The following is a 17,308-nucleotide window of genomic DNA, read 5'->3' as shown; positions in this document are numbered from 1 at the left end:
ACTAGGTGCACAGCATTTGTTTGACCCATGATTTATTGACCAAATGATTTTTAACACAAGACTGGCGTTTTGCCTGTTCGTTTTTCTAAGAACGAAATTATAGATCTGGGTCACTTTTGTTTATGTTTTTGGATTTCACAAAAATACCTAATGATAAATAAACACCACAATAGCATGAATCACTCACTCACTGCACTATTTTTATTAGTGAAAATACTTCCAAGCTTTCATAAAGCCACTGTGTTGTTCAGAAAGCATTTTCAAAATGTACATGATTCAATATTGCTAAAGACCTTTGTGAGGCCATATTAACAGAGTAGGAATGATAAAATATTCTACTGCTATATGTAAAAAATCACGAAGCCACTTTTATAAGCCTGCCTTAGTCATGAAGCTCACTGAGTGACTTTGGGTTCTCTTTCAGCCTAACATACCTGACAGAGTTGTTCTGAGGGTAAAATTGGAAGGTCAGTAACGATGGCTGCTGCCATGAGCTATCAAAGAAAGCCAAGATAGAAATGCCATAGGGAGACAGAGAGGGGGGGGGGTTATTGGCAAACATCAGCCAAAATCCAATAAACTGATGTTACATTTGGCGTCTGGATAAAGTGAAATGGTGAGGTCCTATTAGTCCCTCCTATCTTTAATATAGTATTTTTTAAAATGGAAGAGAATTTCTGTACATCACATGGATTTGGTAACCCTCCACAAATTCAGCTTTGTACAGAAAAGAATAATACTGAAGAGCGTGTGTTTCTAACTTGTATTTATACAAGTATTCGATTTACTATTCTAAGATGCTTCTCTTATACAAAGCATAATCAGTGAGAACATAATAGCATAAGCGGTGAACAGATGTTGTTGGACTCCATCTCCCATCAGCCCCTGCCAACATGGTCAGTGGTCAGGGTTGATGGGAGCTATAGTCTAACAACTTCTGGGAACTCACAAGTTCCCCATCTCTGTGCTGTGAGCAGCAGTCCATCACTAGCATCCATACTACAAGTGAAGAGTTTTACATAGTCAGCATCCAAATCAGTGTTCAAAGTCACATTAATGTGAAATGTATACATGAATCTAATGCTGTTGTTTTTTAGGAAATTTACAATTTTGTTAGACTTTTTCTATAAATAGAAACCAGAACACTGCAAACAAATTCTTCGGAAAATGTTCGTTACAACACAACGTCTAATCAGGTCTCTTGCTACATCAGAAAAAACAGACTCCTGTTCCGTCAAGTCATAATACAGAAGGTCACATGATAGCGCTTGAGTTTCAGCTGCACCATCTGTTAGTCCTTTAGCACCAATAATACCAAACAGCATACTAATGAGACTGTATGATATCTCATCAATACTAATATGGCCAATAGTCCATGGTAATTTTCAGAAACCATATATCACTAATGATCTATTTGTGGGCGTGCAAGCACATATATCTGTACACATTTGTGTAGATATATTGGTGGATGCAGTGTTGTGTACTTCTGGGTCTTTGAGAAACTAAATTATTTGGACAGCCGAGATGATTTTATACTCACGTAGGAGGACTTGCAATATATTGATGGAAAGTCAGGAAATTAGCAGAGTAAAATAGCTTTGCCTCTCAGCTGCCTCTCCTAAAATGTGATTACGAACATTTACAGGTGAGGCCTGTCTCATATTCAATCTCTTCTTACAAGCATATTTTAAGTGCTATTTGCATTCATTTTCCAGAATCTGACAGGTAGGAAGTATAAACAGTTAGCTTGAAGCATCTGAGTGCAAAAAAATGTGCCTGTTCGATACAAAGGCTTGTCCATAAAAACATATGGGGTGTATAAGTGGAGTGCACTGTATTGCTGTACATCTCTACTGCTGTTTTTCTCAGCCCTCATTAGAGAAAGGCAGGAAGAATTTGGCTCAACTACAGTGTATTAATGAGATTGAAGTAAGTAACAGAAGCAACATGCACTGATGAAACTAGCACCTCCAGTGATTCACAATGTGAGTTAATTGGCCAGTCACTATGATGGATACAGTATATAGCTTCCTTGGTTTGACCAGTTAATGACTTCAATTACTCAACACCTGGTACCTGTTGAGGAATTGATTGTGTGGTCTCCAGAACACTGCAGCACAATTATTTCAGGGTTTAGGCTATCTGCGAAAGCCAAACTTAACAAGATATGCACACTGATTACCTCCTTGGGAGCAGTATGATACAGCAGGGAATAAAGTGGATTCGCTCTTGCTTTGTGAGTTAGAGGCTCTTCCATTTGCCCTGTCTATTCAGCATAGAATCTTAGAGCTGGAAGAGACCCAAGGGTCATCTATTCCAACCCCCTGCAATGCAGGAATCTCAGCTAAAGCAGCCATGACAGGTGGCCATCCAACCTCTACTTAAAAACCTCCATGGAAGGAGAGTCCACTACCTCCAGAGGAAGTGTGTTCCACTGTCAAACAGCTCTTACTGCCCTTCTATACATGCCCTTCTACAGTCTAGAGTTAGCCCCTATCAATCTATATGAAGGATGTGCTTCCAAAGCATGGCTGCCCACCTTGTTCTCTTTTTGCTGTGGGTGAAGAATGGTTCTCTGTTACTGTCCAGAGCACATCTGTGCACTATGGAATATTGATTTGTTCCACAAATGAAACAGATCCTCTGGGTTTTCTCTCATGCATTCCTTCTCCACTCAATACTATCATGTCCCCCATTTCCTTGAAGTGCAAAGCTTCATGGGAGAAACAGTTTTCAAATTCAATAACATTCAAAAATGAAGCCAAATGGCACACCAGAAATTTTGTCCAGGTGAGTATCTTTAGTCCTCTCTTGCAAAAGGACGATGTTAACAAAGGAAGTCCGTGTGCAAAGTTACAATTCAATTCATGCAAGAAATTGAGCCATCTTGCCTCAAAGCTTGTTGCCTCCTAAGCACAGCCCTTCATACTCCAGTCACCAAGTGCTTAATCTGCCACTTTCCCCCTTTGCATTATGGTCCTGCTCACTTTACCGGTGCTCCTGGGTGCACAGTTGAATCAGAAGGCATTTTCTGTGTGTTTGTGTGCCTGTGTATACATCAACACATGGTGAATGCAATTTGGATAGTTGTTGCTGCTAGTCTTGTCTGTGTATTGGATTACAGTGTGCTCCACTTATATTCTTCCTGCTTTGTTCAATAAGCTTTTGCCTGGCAAGGAATGAGGAGAAAGGACACTTTCTAAAGGAAACACAGAGTTCCCAATCCCATGTCTGTCTCATAAGACTCATATATAAAAAGTAGTGGTGAGCTTGACCCTTCCCGACAACTACTCTCGCCTGCCTCCTAAGGCCATTGAAAGGAGAGAGATTTGGCGATTGGGTAGGTGTGGTGGATAGAGGGAGCAGATGAAGGAGTAAACATTTCCTCTTCCTGTTGATTCTCTTTTGTAAATGCCCTGCGCTCGCATTATTATTTACTGCTAACACATGTTTGGGAAAACTCAGGTGTGCTGTCCTAACTTGTAGTTCTTTCCATCCTCATTGCTCTTTAGGGTTAGAGTCAGAAATAATTATTTGTAGAAAAGTATTTGGTGAAACAGTTAAAGCCAATGTAGGAAGCAGTAAACGTACTGTAGGAAAGGCATACAAAGAAGGAACCTCAGAATGATTGTTCAAAACGAGCATAGCAAGTTGATTGGCTGGACTAGTCTCAATGAAAAAGATTTAGGCCTGCATAAAGTGGCACATTATATAAGTGACTTGCGCTGTGTATACATCTTTCATTTGTAGACAGCCATGGCTCATCCTTGTATCTTTCTATTTTGTTTATTTGGGGATGCACTTGCTCCTTAGGGAGAACCTAACATAAGTGAGTTAAGGATAGGGATGGGAGATATTCAATTCAGTTCACATTTAAAGGCAAAACTACCTAATTCTGCAGTGCAGTTCTCCAGCCAATTAATGTGTACAAAAAGGTATGTATTAGAGAAAAAGTGTTTCCATAAATACATATATTAGTGAGAATATCACAAAATACATTATATTCTGGAAAACTGCTTTGCAAAAATGTAGGCAAAATTGCATGCAAAAATGTATATGTATTAGAAATTCTCACTAAAATGCTGATAAATTTTCATTGGAAATTGGAGGGGGGGGGATCTCAAGCTGATGTGGAGTGATATGGAGACCCGAACTCAAAATTGGAAAAATGAGAAACTGAAATTGACACGTTCACCCATCTCTAGTCAGTTAGTTTAATTTAGGAGGCAGGAGTATTATTCTCAAATACAAAAAAGTCATGCTTCTTTGACTACAGTGTTGTATCATTCATAATGCCTGTATCCCAGAAACATAAATTGCATTAGCTTGTAATGGAAGCCAGTGTGGTATGAATACAATCAGACATCATTATCCAGTATTGTGGCTTCATGGGGAGCTATGTGCTTTACAGCCAGAGGGCTACACTCTTATGCAGCCCTTGACCTGAAAAAAGTTGCCCACCACTGCTCTAGAGAGACCTGCTACTACTGGAAATGCTACTAGGATTAATTGAGGCATTAGTTATATCACCTTTGAATCCTAAGTTTCCCACTGTGGGATCACATTACCTACATGAAGGAGTCATATTTATTTAGCTGTGTTTAAAAAGAGATCAAAGAAACCAGAGTTAAATGAAGCTGTGACCAAATGTAGATAAAATGATGGATAAGAAGAAAACCTATTCCTAGAACTGCACAGGTGAAACTGCAGTCCCCCATACCTGTTTTCCAAAGCTGTATATGAATCTATAACCATCCTAATTACCAGAGTTTCCATTTTTGTCGAACAGTACCTATTTATAAAAAGGGACGCGGGTGGCGCTGTGGTCTAAACCACTGAGCCTAGGGCTTGCCGATCAGGTCGGCGATTCGAATCCCCATGACAGGATGAGCTCCCGTTTCTCGGTCCCTGCTCCTGCCAACCTAGCAGTTTGAAAGCACGTCAAAGTGCAAGTAGATAAATAGGTACCGCTCCGGCGGGAAGGTAAATGGCGTTTCCGTGCGCTGCTCTGGTTCGCCAGAAGCGGCTTAGTCATGCTAGCCACATGACCCGGAAGCTCCCTCGGCCAGTAAAGTGGGATGAGCACCGCAACCCCAGAGTCGTCCACGACTGGACCTAATGGTCAGGGGTCCCTTTACCTTTACCTTTACCTCTTTATAAACAGAAGCTTTTTTCTAATGAGAGCTGTAAAGCTTCTATAGAGGCCATATTGAAAATCAGAATAAAGGATAGTTCTGGAGCTTCATAAAAATAGATGAGCTTGAAGGAAAGAAGGCCCTTTTTGCCACAGTCTTTCTAAACCTAAAGGGGTTTAAGCAAGTATCATGGTTAATGAAGCCACCATCCCTACAGCAACATTCTCCAACCTGATACCCTCCAAAGGTTTTAGACTACAATTCCCAACAGCCCCAGCCAGCATGGAGGGCACCGGGTTGGGGAATTAAAGGAATTTAATTAAACAACTGAATTCTTAGAATAGCAGTGCAATTGGTACACAAATCCAGAAGAGAAGCAGTGACAGTATTCATAGTGTTCTTCTTGTTTCAGCTGGTGATGGGTGGCAACAGGAATGAGTGAATGCCACAGATTTTTATATGGTCATTAAATTCCCCAGACTGCCTATTATTCCTCCATAGATCAGCCCCACATTATTTAATAGTCTTCTAATATTCTTGAGAGGTGCTATAATAGCAGTGTGGGAAACCCAAATACCACCTTTATTAAGCACAGTACCATCTAATTTATCTATAAGCCACCTGGGGGAAAGGCAGGAGATAAATAATGATTACAATCTGTATCCACTTGTGTTCCAAATTGAGCCCAAGTCATACAGAACAACGTATGAGCATCTTCGATATGAAGATCTGTTTTTAAGATATTTTGGGGTTTTACACGTATCCTTTTCCACACTTACTTCCTCCTCCTCACATACCCACATTTAAACGCATTTGTACAAATAGATTTCAAGTGCACACAAGTACTGATGTCTCACACAGCCTTGCTCATGGACAGGACAAATATCTTTACAGGAATCCCCCACCACTCCTATCTCAAACATGTACGCAGACAGTATTGAAAGTGTTCTCTTAGGCACAACAGCAACATGACTGGGTAACAGCCTCACCTACGTTGCACACAAAGTCATGATTATAGCAGTTCTGAGAGGAAGAAAACTGACGGTAACTTTTTCATCCTTCCAAATGACAAATCTTTTCATCATAATCCCAGAGAATATTGCAAAGACCTCAGCCAGTCGGATAACAACACTGAATTCCTGGAAAACTTTATCGCCCTCATGGAAAAGGTGACGCCTGACTCCAAGCAATGTAAGTACCCCCAGGGCATGCAGTGGAGACTCAGCCTTCTCTCAAGAAACACTCAGCACTGTTTGGATGAGAGAACCAAGGAAAAACCCAGAAGCAAAAGTGCGCTTCTGCTTTAAAAGATATACATTTAAATGTTGTTGTTTTTAAAAATTGGAGCAAAGTTTACGTTTGCCAAAAAAAATGAAAATTATTTGGATCAAGAGTGGGGGGACATTTGGCCCTCCAGATGTTGCTGAACCACAACTCCCATCAGCCCTAGCAAGAACGGCCAATGTCCAGGGAACATGGGAGCAGTAATTCAGCAACATCTGGAGGGGCAAAGTTTTCCCACACCTGATTTAGATACAGTGCACCCTATGAAGAAAGAATTGGGGTGGGTTACTATTCTCTGGGGAAGGTTGTAGTATCACTTCTCTGGTGTCATGAAAGGAGGATGCAAATGATGAATGAAAACCATAAGTTCACAATGAAATCCTGGGCATATCCACTTGGAAGCAAACTCCATTGAATTCTGTGGGGCTTATTACCAGGAAAGGGTGTCTCGGATTGCAAGCACAGTCACTGAGTAATGCAGCTTGTCAAGCATAAATGTGACCATCAGCAGGTACTCCAGTTGTGATCTGGTTTGAACCAGGTCATATTCCATATAAGGCTGGTGCTCTCTGATTCTAATGTTAGTAGTACACATTTCACAAAAGTACCTCATGTATAAAACTGGTCTGTTCCTGAGACAAATCCCCAACCAAGGCAGACAAATCCATTTCCAGGGATAGCATAAAAATAGTGAGATTGCATTGCAAGGAAACAGCCTGCTATTAAACATCAGTTAAATTTTCTAGTGATAACACAATTCAGCACTGAAAATAAGGTAAGAAGCCCATGGGCTATCACTCCCCTCTGTGTATGATTTTTTTTTTTAAGCCTTTCACCTAAAGTATCCTTAGTTTGGAGACAACAACCTCTAGAAGTCCCCTTCCAACCCTGCCTATAATTGAAATGCCACGTTTAAGCTTTTGTTTCTTTGCTGCACTCAGCATGACCGAGAAATGGAAGCCGTCTCAAAGTCCATGCCTACATGGCAGAGAACTATGTGGCTTAGCTGGCAGACATCTGTGGCAATCGCATGAAGCAAGAGAGGGCCAGGGAAGGCTCAGAGTCTTTTCCCACTGATGCATAGGGCAATGAGCGGAGCAAACAACTGGAAAGGAAATGTGCCCTGCATGGTAGCAGTGCTAAGAGATGCTCTAGGATGGGGTGGAGGATGGGAAACCTGTTGCCCCACAGATGTTGTTGGACTTCAACTCCCATCAGCCTTAGCAATGCTCAAGGATTATGGGAGCTGTAATCTGAAGGACCCGCAGGTTCTCCATCATGCATGGCCTAGACTCTCTCTGCCAGTGGTGCCCACCTCTATTAAGTCAAATAAAGGGGGACATAGACCTACCATGTGGTGGCAGCAGTAATGTGGAGAATTATGCCAGAGGCTGCCTGTACCACCAGGACAACTTAGTAACCAGAGAGTTCTAACTTGAGAGACATCAGCAGAGCTGGAGAAGCCAAGGGTTGGAACCAGCAGCAGGTGCAACAGGTTACCAGCAGAGTTGGTAGGACTTCCAGTATTGAGAGGAGAGTCACTGACAACATTGCAAAATTAGCATAACACTTGAAAGTACTGCGGTGCACTAGTAGAGCTGGTCATGTACTCTAAGGTTTATTACTTTTGTGAACATATATAACTTAATATACATAGACAACTAATAAAGTTATAAGGATCACACAGCAACCTCAGAAGCTTATCAGCTAAAGGCAACCTCTGCAGGGCATTCTAACCAGTGAGCACTGAAAGGGTCCACTGCACACCTTGCAGTATCCTTGTTTTCTGATGCAGTTTAAGTTGCTGCTGAAACAAGTGAAAAGGTGGCTATGCAAGGAGAGGGAAAAGGCAAGCAAGAGTAGAAGGCAAAGAGGATTCTTCACCATCATACTTTAAAATGGAGTGGAACCCTCCTAAGGGGATATTCAGTAAGCAAGACTCTGGATTGAAAACGTTTCTCTTTCTCTTTTTCAAGGTGATAACTTCCTCCTTCACAACCTCATCCTGGACACAGGAATCACCCAACAGCTGGTGGAAAGAGTGTGGAAGGACCAAGACCTTAACACGTAAATACAATTTCATTTCATTTCATTGCTCCTTCAGACGCTGGGAGCATTTTGGTGCCCCTGCAAGAGTATTTTCCAGCTGGGAGGAAAGTTGATATATGACAGAGACTCTCTTCATCCTGAGACACTCTTTTTCACAGGCCTAGCAGGCCTATTGGTCCGTTCTGGAGAAGGGATAAAAAGAAACACAACTAATATATAACTCTACACAATACAGATCTAGTCATCTTAGATTTTTGAAAATAGGATTAGTTTTTAGAACAAGCTTAATGTAGACTTAGGTCTTCCTACATTAAAAGGGCTAAGTGAGGTTTTAAGTGGAAAAAGGCTCAGCTGAAAGCTTCAGCCTTCCATTCAATATAAAACCAGTGAAAACTAGTTTATCAAAGCTAGAGGGTAAATTTAAAACCAGGTAAAGTTGAAGACAAGTTAAAATTTTATCCAAGCTAAACTGCAAGTCACAACTTAAAACTACATGGTAACTTGCCCATTTAGAGGTTCTTTCAGTTCAGTATAAAATTAGGTAAAAGTTTTTCGTTTTCAAGTTTGTCCACTCCCATCCCCAGGGGGCAATACTAACCTAAATGCACACACACCCTTTTATTATTTATTAAAATTCTATACCGCCCTTCATCTGGAGATCTCAGGGAGGTTCACAACATAAACATACAATATGATTGGTGTTTTTTTCTGGGGGTACTCAAGGGTACGGACACATTTTTTTTCAAATGTTAAAATATAACAACTTCATGGTGAGTACCGGAACCATATTTTCTTGTAAAAATGCACTGAAGATAATACATAATGAAAACAAAGGGAGGAAAACACAAACCGTACCTACCACAGTTATAATGATCAACACATAGGCTAAAGGTGCGGTGCAAAGACAAATTGGTGAGAAGCAGAACTTAGGCATATTGCTTGAGGTTGTAACTTTCTATCTCTGCCTTTCTGTAGGTATAGCCTCTTAGCTGTGTTTGTTGCCACAGATGGTGGTATCACCCGCGTCTTCCCTAACAAGTAAGTGACAAGTGTTTGTCGTATCATCTGTAGCTGAAGGGAATGTGCTTAGCATGTAGTTGCCCCAATCTAATCTAGAGTTAGTAATGATTAAGGATACAGCCCTAACCACATCTACTCAGAAGTAAGCCCTGTTGACTGCAGTGGAGCTTACTCCCAGGTAACTGCAGTTACATTGCAGCCCAAGTCCCAGTGAAGCTAATGCAACAATTTAATTACTTCCTTAAGTGTGCAAATGTTCGTGTATTGTCATATTTATATGAAACAGGTTTTATGCATTTTTATCCGTGTCAAGCTACATTTAAAAAACATATTTTATAAGTAATTTATGTACATTTTATTGCACTTGTAGTCCTCTTAAGCATTTCTTACATCCGAATTGATTTGATTGTGATTTGATTGGTTATATTTCTATGTCATTTTTAATTCAACTGAATCCCAAGGCAGCTTACAAACAATAATAGAACATCAAAATACAGCATAAATCATACCAAATAATTAACAAATTTCCAATGAAACAGTTATAATCTATAAAACACTTAACAAATCAAGAAACTAAAAAATAAGCTAAACATCACAATTAAAGCAAAAGTCATAGGATTAACAAATCAATACAGTACTTACAATCCATAAAACACTATTAACATTAGCAACCAAAAGCTAAACTAAGCGCTGTGAAGTTCATGCGCGCAGACACTCCACACTCTCTTGACCCCTAATCTGTCACTCTGTTCAGCTTATAAAAATACACAAATGCATAATACCCATGGCAGCAACTCCCTTCTGAAGGTTCCTTGGGCTGGAGGTGGAGCCGCACAAGTGAAACCAGCCCCCCCCCCCCGCCCCATGGTGAACAGAGTTCCTCTCCCCTCATAGTTCCTCCTCTGAAAATGGCTCCTTTATGAAGGCTCCTTGGGCTGGAGGGTGGGACAAGGCAGATGGAAAAAGCCATAACTGTTGGCATTGTTAGGTTTCCAAAAATTACCGTTGAGGTAGACAGAATACTAATGGTACCACATTACTTTGGGCGTCCAGCAAATTCATTCCTTAATATGTTCTTTTAAGGTGTTGAATGACCTTTTTAGCACAAGGAGCAAAAGGTAATGTCAAAGTGTACCCACTAACAACTTTGCAGCCTATGTCACTGAAGGACACTGCTGGTTAATAAGACCCTCACAACACTTTTCCTGAAGACAAAATAGATTTGTATTCCCAACCACCTCCTTCAGGGGGAAGTTATTAGTGGTAATTTACTGGGTTCAGGTGTCCTTGATGCTCAAAGGAATATAGGCTGCCAACTATTAAGTTTTAATCATCACTGTGATTCTGTGACCCTTGTGGTTTTAGAGGTTTCTGAAAGCGTGTAATTATCTTTAAAGACTGACAGTAGACAATGAATCGTGCCTGCGTAACTTGTGATTCACTAAACCAAATGCAGCTTGAAAGGGGCCTGGTAGACTTCCTGGTCCTCCGTTTGCCTGGGGCTGCAAAAAGGGTGGGTTTGCCAAGCACTTGTCTCTGTGCAAAATGAAAACTATACCACCTCAATACCATCCTATTTCAGAGGTGAAACACATACAATTCTATGTATGTGTATGTATAATGAACATTTGGACTTTCTCAGCTATCACCTCCCTGTCCCTAAGACTGGTTGTGAAAGTATAAATGTTCATAGTACATATTATTGATGGGGTTTTTTTAAAAAAAAAAACCCCAATATTTTATTTGCACCTATATGGAAAATGAAATATATGCCAAAAGCTTGTGACATTCTGTGGGGCTGGTTGATTTCATTAAAGAGCTGCTGAAGACTGGGAAGAAGACCGGGAGCCCTTCAACGCCAGTTTCTATCGGAGAAGCCTAGATAACAAAGGCCACATCTTTAAGACCCCTTACCGGGATTGTAAGTATAACCCTAGACAGTGCTCCAAGTGGGTGGGACTGGTTTGCCCTGCCTTCAACTTTGATAGCCTTTATAAGCATGGAACTACAGGAATTGGCACCAGACATCTGGCTACAGGGTATGAGGCAATAAATTCTGCTTAAAGGCTTACTACAAGGACAGTGATAGTAATATGTAGTATTTACATAGTCTTGATCATGCCACGGTTCCTGAAGCTCTGTAATAAATGGCAAGCAAAGAACTCCATCATGCCTCCAGGTCTGTAATTTATAGCTTCTGAGCTGAGGTTTCTTTCACCATAAGGGATCTGCCACTTTGCATTCACAAACTCCACTGAAGACAAGGGGTAATGTAATAAAGCGGTTCACTGCTTGCTGCATATGCTGTAGCTACCCATTCATATTATATGCAGTGGGTAATTGCTTAAGCAGTAAAGTGTTCTTTTCATAGATTACTAATTAGAATGTTAATAAAATAAAAAGTAAGGCACGGCCTTTCATTTTGTCACCACAAGGAAGCAGGGAGAGGCCACTGGCAGGAAGTCAGCCCTGCATGGGACCATAAAGCATCGCCACCCAAGCCAGAGAGTGCTTTGCAGCAGTTATGCTGCCTGTGCCATCCACAGTCTGGCATGTCCTTTTTTTCATCTTCCCCCTATAGTCAACTACAGAGGGCTGGAACTGGAAAACAACACAGTTGGGATCCTTGTCAGCACAGCAGTTGAGCTCAACTTTGGTGACAGGCACCTGAAACCAGCAGGTAAGAATGACGGGGCGTTTGCCTGTATCTTTGTCTCTGGGATGTCTCTCCTGTCTTCAAGCCTTCTGGTCTACATCATTTGCAGCTGTGAAGCCGTCTGCAGCCTCTCTAGCAGTCTACATAAATACCAGCTCATTGTCTTCAGTTAGGCTGCAAAAACGCTTGGATTTCTCTGGGCTATTGGGTTGACAAACCCCTCCATTGGGCTGAAGGCTCATGTGGATTTTGTGTAATCCTTCAGGCTGTCACAGCTGCTGGGTACACATTAGCAGCTAAGCAGTTTTTGTTTCTCAGTTCTGAATGAAGATGGTTTTTAGGAAAAATGCATCAAAATGCAGTACTTAATAAGAAACAGGACAGCTGAGTTAAATGCGCACCATTCATTTAAAGCACATGACTTCCACCAAATACCGTACTTTTTGCGCCATAAGACGCACTTTTTTCCTCCTAAAAAGTAAGGGGAATATCTGTGTGTCTTATGGAGCGAATGGTGGTCCCTGGAGCCAAAATACCCCAAAGTCGGAGAGTAAAAATGGATTTGGGAAAGGGAAGAAATACTTAGGATTTTTATGATATTGTGTTGGTATAATATTTTATAAGGTATGAATAAGAAGTAATAGGAGCAGCAGTTTTATGGAACAAAGAGAAAGAAAAGGATATAAGAAATTAAGATATGTAATATGAGGTTGTATTTTTATTTAGAAGTTAATAATAATAATAATAATAATTTATTATTTGTACCCCGCCCATCTGGCTGGGTCTCCCCAGCCACTCTGGGCGGCTTCCATCAAACATTAAAATACATTTAAAATATCACAGTTTAAAAACTTCCCTAAACAGGGCTGCCTTTAGGAATTTTCTGAATGTCAGGTAGTTGTTTATTCCCTTGACTTATATATAAGATTATATATAAGATATATAAGTTATATAAGATTTTGAGATAAAGACCAAGAAGGATAGTGAATGAATAGTTAAAATAACTAGAAATGTTACTAAAGTAAATTAGAATTGAACGCAGGAGAGAGAACGGGGGAAGTCCCCTTAACAAGATTTGGAACTAGATTATAATTAATAGTTGGTGTGTTCCTGTTTGTGAGGTATATATTTGTTTCTTTTATTTAGTTGATGTGGTTTGTAATAATTGTTTTCTTTGTGATTGTCATTATTTGTTGTTGTTTTTTGCCTGGTTGTTTTTGTTTGTTTTTTGGATGTGGAAAACCAATAAATTTTTGCAAACAAAATGCCCAGGAGCCAAAAGCAGATCGTGCTTTTTTTTTTTTTTTTTACAAAGAGAGAAGCGGGTGTTGAAAGGACCCCGCTCAGCAGCTGATCAGCAAGAGATGGGAGAGAGATAAGAGTCACTGGCTCCTTTCGGCCGACCCCCTTGCCCAGGCCTCCATTGTTGAATGTGCTACAGAGGGAGGTTGTTTGTTTCCCGAGCGACATGTGACTGGCTGATTAGATTATCTGTCTGGAAACTGTAGAAACGATTCCCTTTCCTTAAGAAGCTGTAGAAATGTGAGTTGAACCCCATAAAAACAGGGCTTTTCCTCTTTGCTTGTCCCCCTTTGCAAAAGAAGCTTTGCTTTTCCCCCTTTGCAAAAAAGCTGCACAAATCTGAGCTGATCCTCAAAAAAGGGGCTTTCCCTTTGCAAAAAAAGCTGCATAACTTGGAGCTGATCCTCAAAAAAGGGGCTTTTCCCTTTGCAAAAAAAGCTGCAAAACTTGGAGCTGATCCTCAAAAAAACAGGTCTTTTCCCTTTGCAAAAAAGCTGCACAAATTTGAGCTGATCCTCAAAAAAACAGGGCTTTTGGAGGAGGAAAACCAGAAAAAAATATTTTTCTTGTTTCCTCCTCTAAAAACGAGGTGCACCCTATGGAGCGAAAAATATGGTAATCCTGGGAACTGTAGCTCTGTGGCAGGTAAACAACAGTTCCTATGATTCTTTAGGGGGAGCCATGGGCTTTAAATGTGGTGCCTATGCAGGCCAGCTTTTTAGACAAAAAAAGATGACATTTTTCTAACCTGAATATCTCTTGTTTTCCCTTTCCAGTGGTTGGAGTGAAACTTGACCTGGAGGCATGGGCGGAAAAATTTAAAGTCCTTGCAAGTAACCGAACAGAAAGGGATCAGCTGGGGACACGAAGAGTAGGTGGTGAAAAATATCCTCCTGGAAAAGGATCTGGGATTTTGCATTTTGTAGATAACATGGTTGGAGCTGAGGAGCACAGGAAGTCCACTTTGGGTCCCCAGTGCTGTTCTAACACTGCAGCAGAGCAGTCACCCTTGCCATTGACATGCCAAGTTCCCTCTGGCAACAGTGAATGAACCCCCAGAGACAGTGCTTTTTTCTAAAAAAAAAAAAAAAAAGTTTTGGGGTACTCTCATTTTGACTCAAGAAAATCACCATTTTATAGTTCAAATCAGTAAATGGACAAAAGTACAAAGATCCACAAAATGTTTAGGGATATGCGTACCCCTGCCTCCCCCCAGAAAAAAGCACTGCCCAGAGGCAGGGGTGTCTTGTCCATAGAGGCAAGTGGCGCGGGGCGCCAGGGTGCCAAGTTCTGGAGGGCGCCTGGGAAGAGGCAGAGGCTGGACGTGGCGCTTCCTGGCACCAGCTCACTGCCCTCGCCCACTGCGCCGAAGCAGCACCGCGCCCGGAGCCTCCGCCTCTTCCCCGCCGGAGCCACCCTCCAGCCGCTGCCCGCCTCCTCTAGCCCCACAAAGCTGCCAGCAGCACTGTAAAAAGGTGAAACCCCAGGGGGGTGCCGGAGGGATCTTTGAATCACGGCGCGGATATCCTTAAGACGGCCCTGCCCAGAGGTTATATATATATATATATATATATATATATATATATATATATATAATGTCTCTCTTACTGTTCCTGAAAGAGGTGGTTCATCGTCCTACTTCATAACAGTTCTTTACCCCTCCAGTTCATTTTGAGGATCCTGCATGCTTAAAACATTAAGATGCTAAAATCAGAGACACTTTAATATATCTGGGGAAGATATTCCATAAAGAAGGGCCCACCAATAAAACAAAGGCATTTCGGGTAACTACCAGCCTAGTTTCTAAAAGGTGAAGCTCCCAAAACTGGGTTCTCAGAGGAAGTTAAAGAACAGCAAGGTTCATATGAGAAACGGCTGTCCGTCAGATCTACTGACCTAAAGTCATTTAGAGCTTTGTAGGACAAAGACAAGACAGCACACTGAATTGTCCCTGAAAACAAGCGAAGTCCATCAAGGTATAGTCCAAGCAGTGAATCCCATTGCCAGTCCATGTTATGTTTTTTCTGCTGCTGCTTCTTGCTGGCACATTTCACTTCTATTCCTTAGAATGATTTTTATACCACTTTTAAGACCGACTTTTTTACTAGTTACATTTTCTCCCACTATGGATCTCCACATGAACAATCCATGCGCTGTTATTACTGTTTTCAGTAGGAGTGTCTTCAATCCTGCAAAACTGGTCTGACACCCTTCTTCCCCACCCTCCTCCCCTGCCCTAACTTTAACCTTGGATGGACAGAAGCAGATCTGTGAGAATCGAATATTACACTCCATTTTACTCCGACTGGACAGTCATCATAATTCCCCATGTACAGCACACTACAGCAATCTAAACATTACCAGAGTACTGTATAGATAAATGTTGCCAAAGCTGTCTCTATTCTTATTTCCTCACAATTCCCTTCTGACTGTAGAACCTGTTCCTCTTGTGATTATGAAAGGTGTGGATGTGGGATTTACTTAAGTCAGTTTTGAGATGTGTTTAGAACTCTCTTGATGTCGTTGCCTTTCTTCTTTCATTTCCAGTGTGACCCCTCCACAGGCTGCGAGATGGACTGTGAGGCTAATTACAAGGTAAACGTGGGGGAAACAGCTGGAAAACAACTGGGCCTTTTTGCTGATTGTTACTGCTTATTGTAGTGTATCCTTAGCTGCTTCCTAAACCAGAAAACTGTCAGAAATCCTGTTAAAATTCAGAGTTTGATATGTTCAATAGTGCTGTGGAAATAAGTTACATATTATTCTCTTTTTTCTTTTTTTTAAAAAGGGTTATTATATAACATACTGAAAGAAAAATGTCTCAAAGAGAGATTGACATACATTCTTCGAGACAAATGGTTTTATGTATAGGCCGGCCCACCAATGATGTGGGGTGAAGCAGTCGCCTTGGGCGGCATAAGCTGAAGAGTCAACACCCTCATGGGCACCACCTCCAGTGGATAAATAATGCCATCAATGGCATCAGTTTGACAAGATCTTGCCTCAGGCGGCAAAACAGGGGGCGCTGCCCTGTGCATGTGTCTGTGTATACACATACACATACCAAGCTTTGTTTCCACCACCTTTATTCCCTTGCTCTTAGACTACCTTGATCCTTAAATACATGCAAGCACCATAAATGTTTATAGAATGACAAGGAATGCTCAGTTATGGTTCCCTTTGCTCATTATAGAGACAATCAGGCATGTAGACTAATGTCTAAACCAGAATTTAGAAGCCACGACAAAACAAAAAGTGTTGTTCAATCTTGCAGGACCTCCTTTGTGTTCTCATTGATGATGGGGGTTTTCTGGTACTTTCCAACCAGGAGGATTACTGGTTCCAGGTAAGCTGTGCTGTTTCTATAACAGGAGTAGAGAACCTCCAGTCCACAGGCCAAATTAGGCCCAACAAGGGTAACAATTTAGCTCATTGTTTCCCCCAGATCACACCTACTTGTCACACACCCAATGTCATATGGAACATTAGGTGTGGGGCAGATAGAAATGCATATGCAAATGAACAATGTAGAGCCTTAAAGTGCACTTCTGGTTGTTCCTTGGCAAGCAAGGCCCCAGCCCCTAGGTAAAGGAACGCTTGCTAACAAGCCCACTGAGATCAGCTGCACTACAGAATTCCTGGCTGTGGACACCATCGGGCAGCCAATCCCTGGGATTTGCTATAAGCACTGATCAGCTCATATTCCTTTGTATCACTAGTTTGAATGCAAGTGGTTCAAACCACACCCACAAAGGGGAGGAATTACTTTGGGTCATCTAACATCATTATGATGTCAGATAATTGACACATGGAGGACCCCAGTTACCAACATGCATGTTCAGAAGCTTCCTACATGTTTAGC

At 41.4% G+C, this 17,308-nt stretch overlaps 1 protein-coding gene across 3 annotated transcripts in view; it reads left to right on the top strand.

Annotated features, from left to right (window-relative positions):
- Positions 1–17,308, top strand: part of CACNA2D2 (calcium voltage-gated channel auxiliary subunit alpha2delta 2) — a 523,930-nt gene that overhangs the window by 496,068 nt on the left and 10,554 nt on the right. For all 3 annotated transcript variants that reach the window (XM_033140620.1, XM_033140619.1, XM_033140617.1), the window contains 8 exons: positions 6,229–6,326; positions 8,396–8,486; positions 9,444–9,506; positions 11,306–11,409; positions 12,070–12,168; positions 14,223–14,317; positions 15,994–16,041; positions 16,721–16,792. In XM_033140620.1, the coding sequence (XP_032996511.1) occupies positions 6,229–6,326; positions 8,396–8,486; positions 9,444–9,506; positions 11,306–11,409; positions 12,070–12,168; positions 14,223–14,317; positions 15,994–16,041; positions 16,721–16,792 (670 nt within the window). The remainder of the gene's footprint in view (positions 1–6,228; positions 6,327–8,395; positions 8,487–9,443; positions 9,507–11,305; positions 11,410–12,069; positions 12,169–14,222; positions 14,318–15,993; positions 16,042–16,720; positions 16,793–17,308) is intronic.

The sequence above is a fragment of the Lacerta agilis genome, chromosome 2, assembly GCF_009819535.1.
Source record: "Lacerta agilis isolate rLacAgi1 chromosome 2, rLacAgi1.pri, whole genome shotgun sequence".
Taxonomy (NCBI): Eukaryota; Metazoa; Chordata; class Lepidosauria; order Squamata; family Lacertidae; genus Lacerta; species Lacerta agilis.
This window is presented reverse-complemented; position numbering and strand designations above follow the sequence as displayed.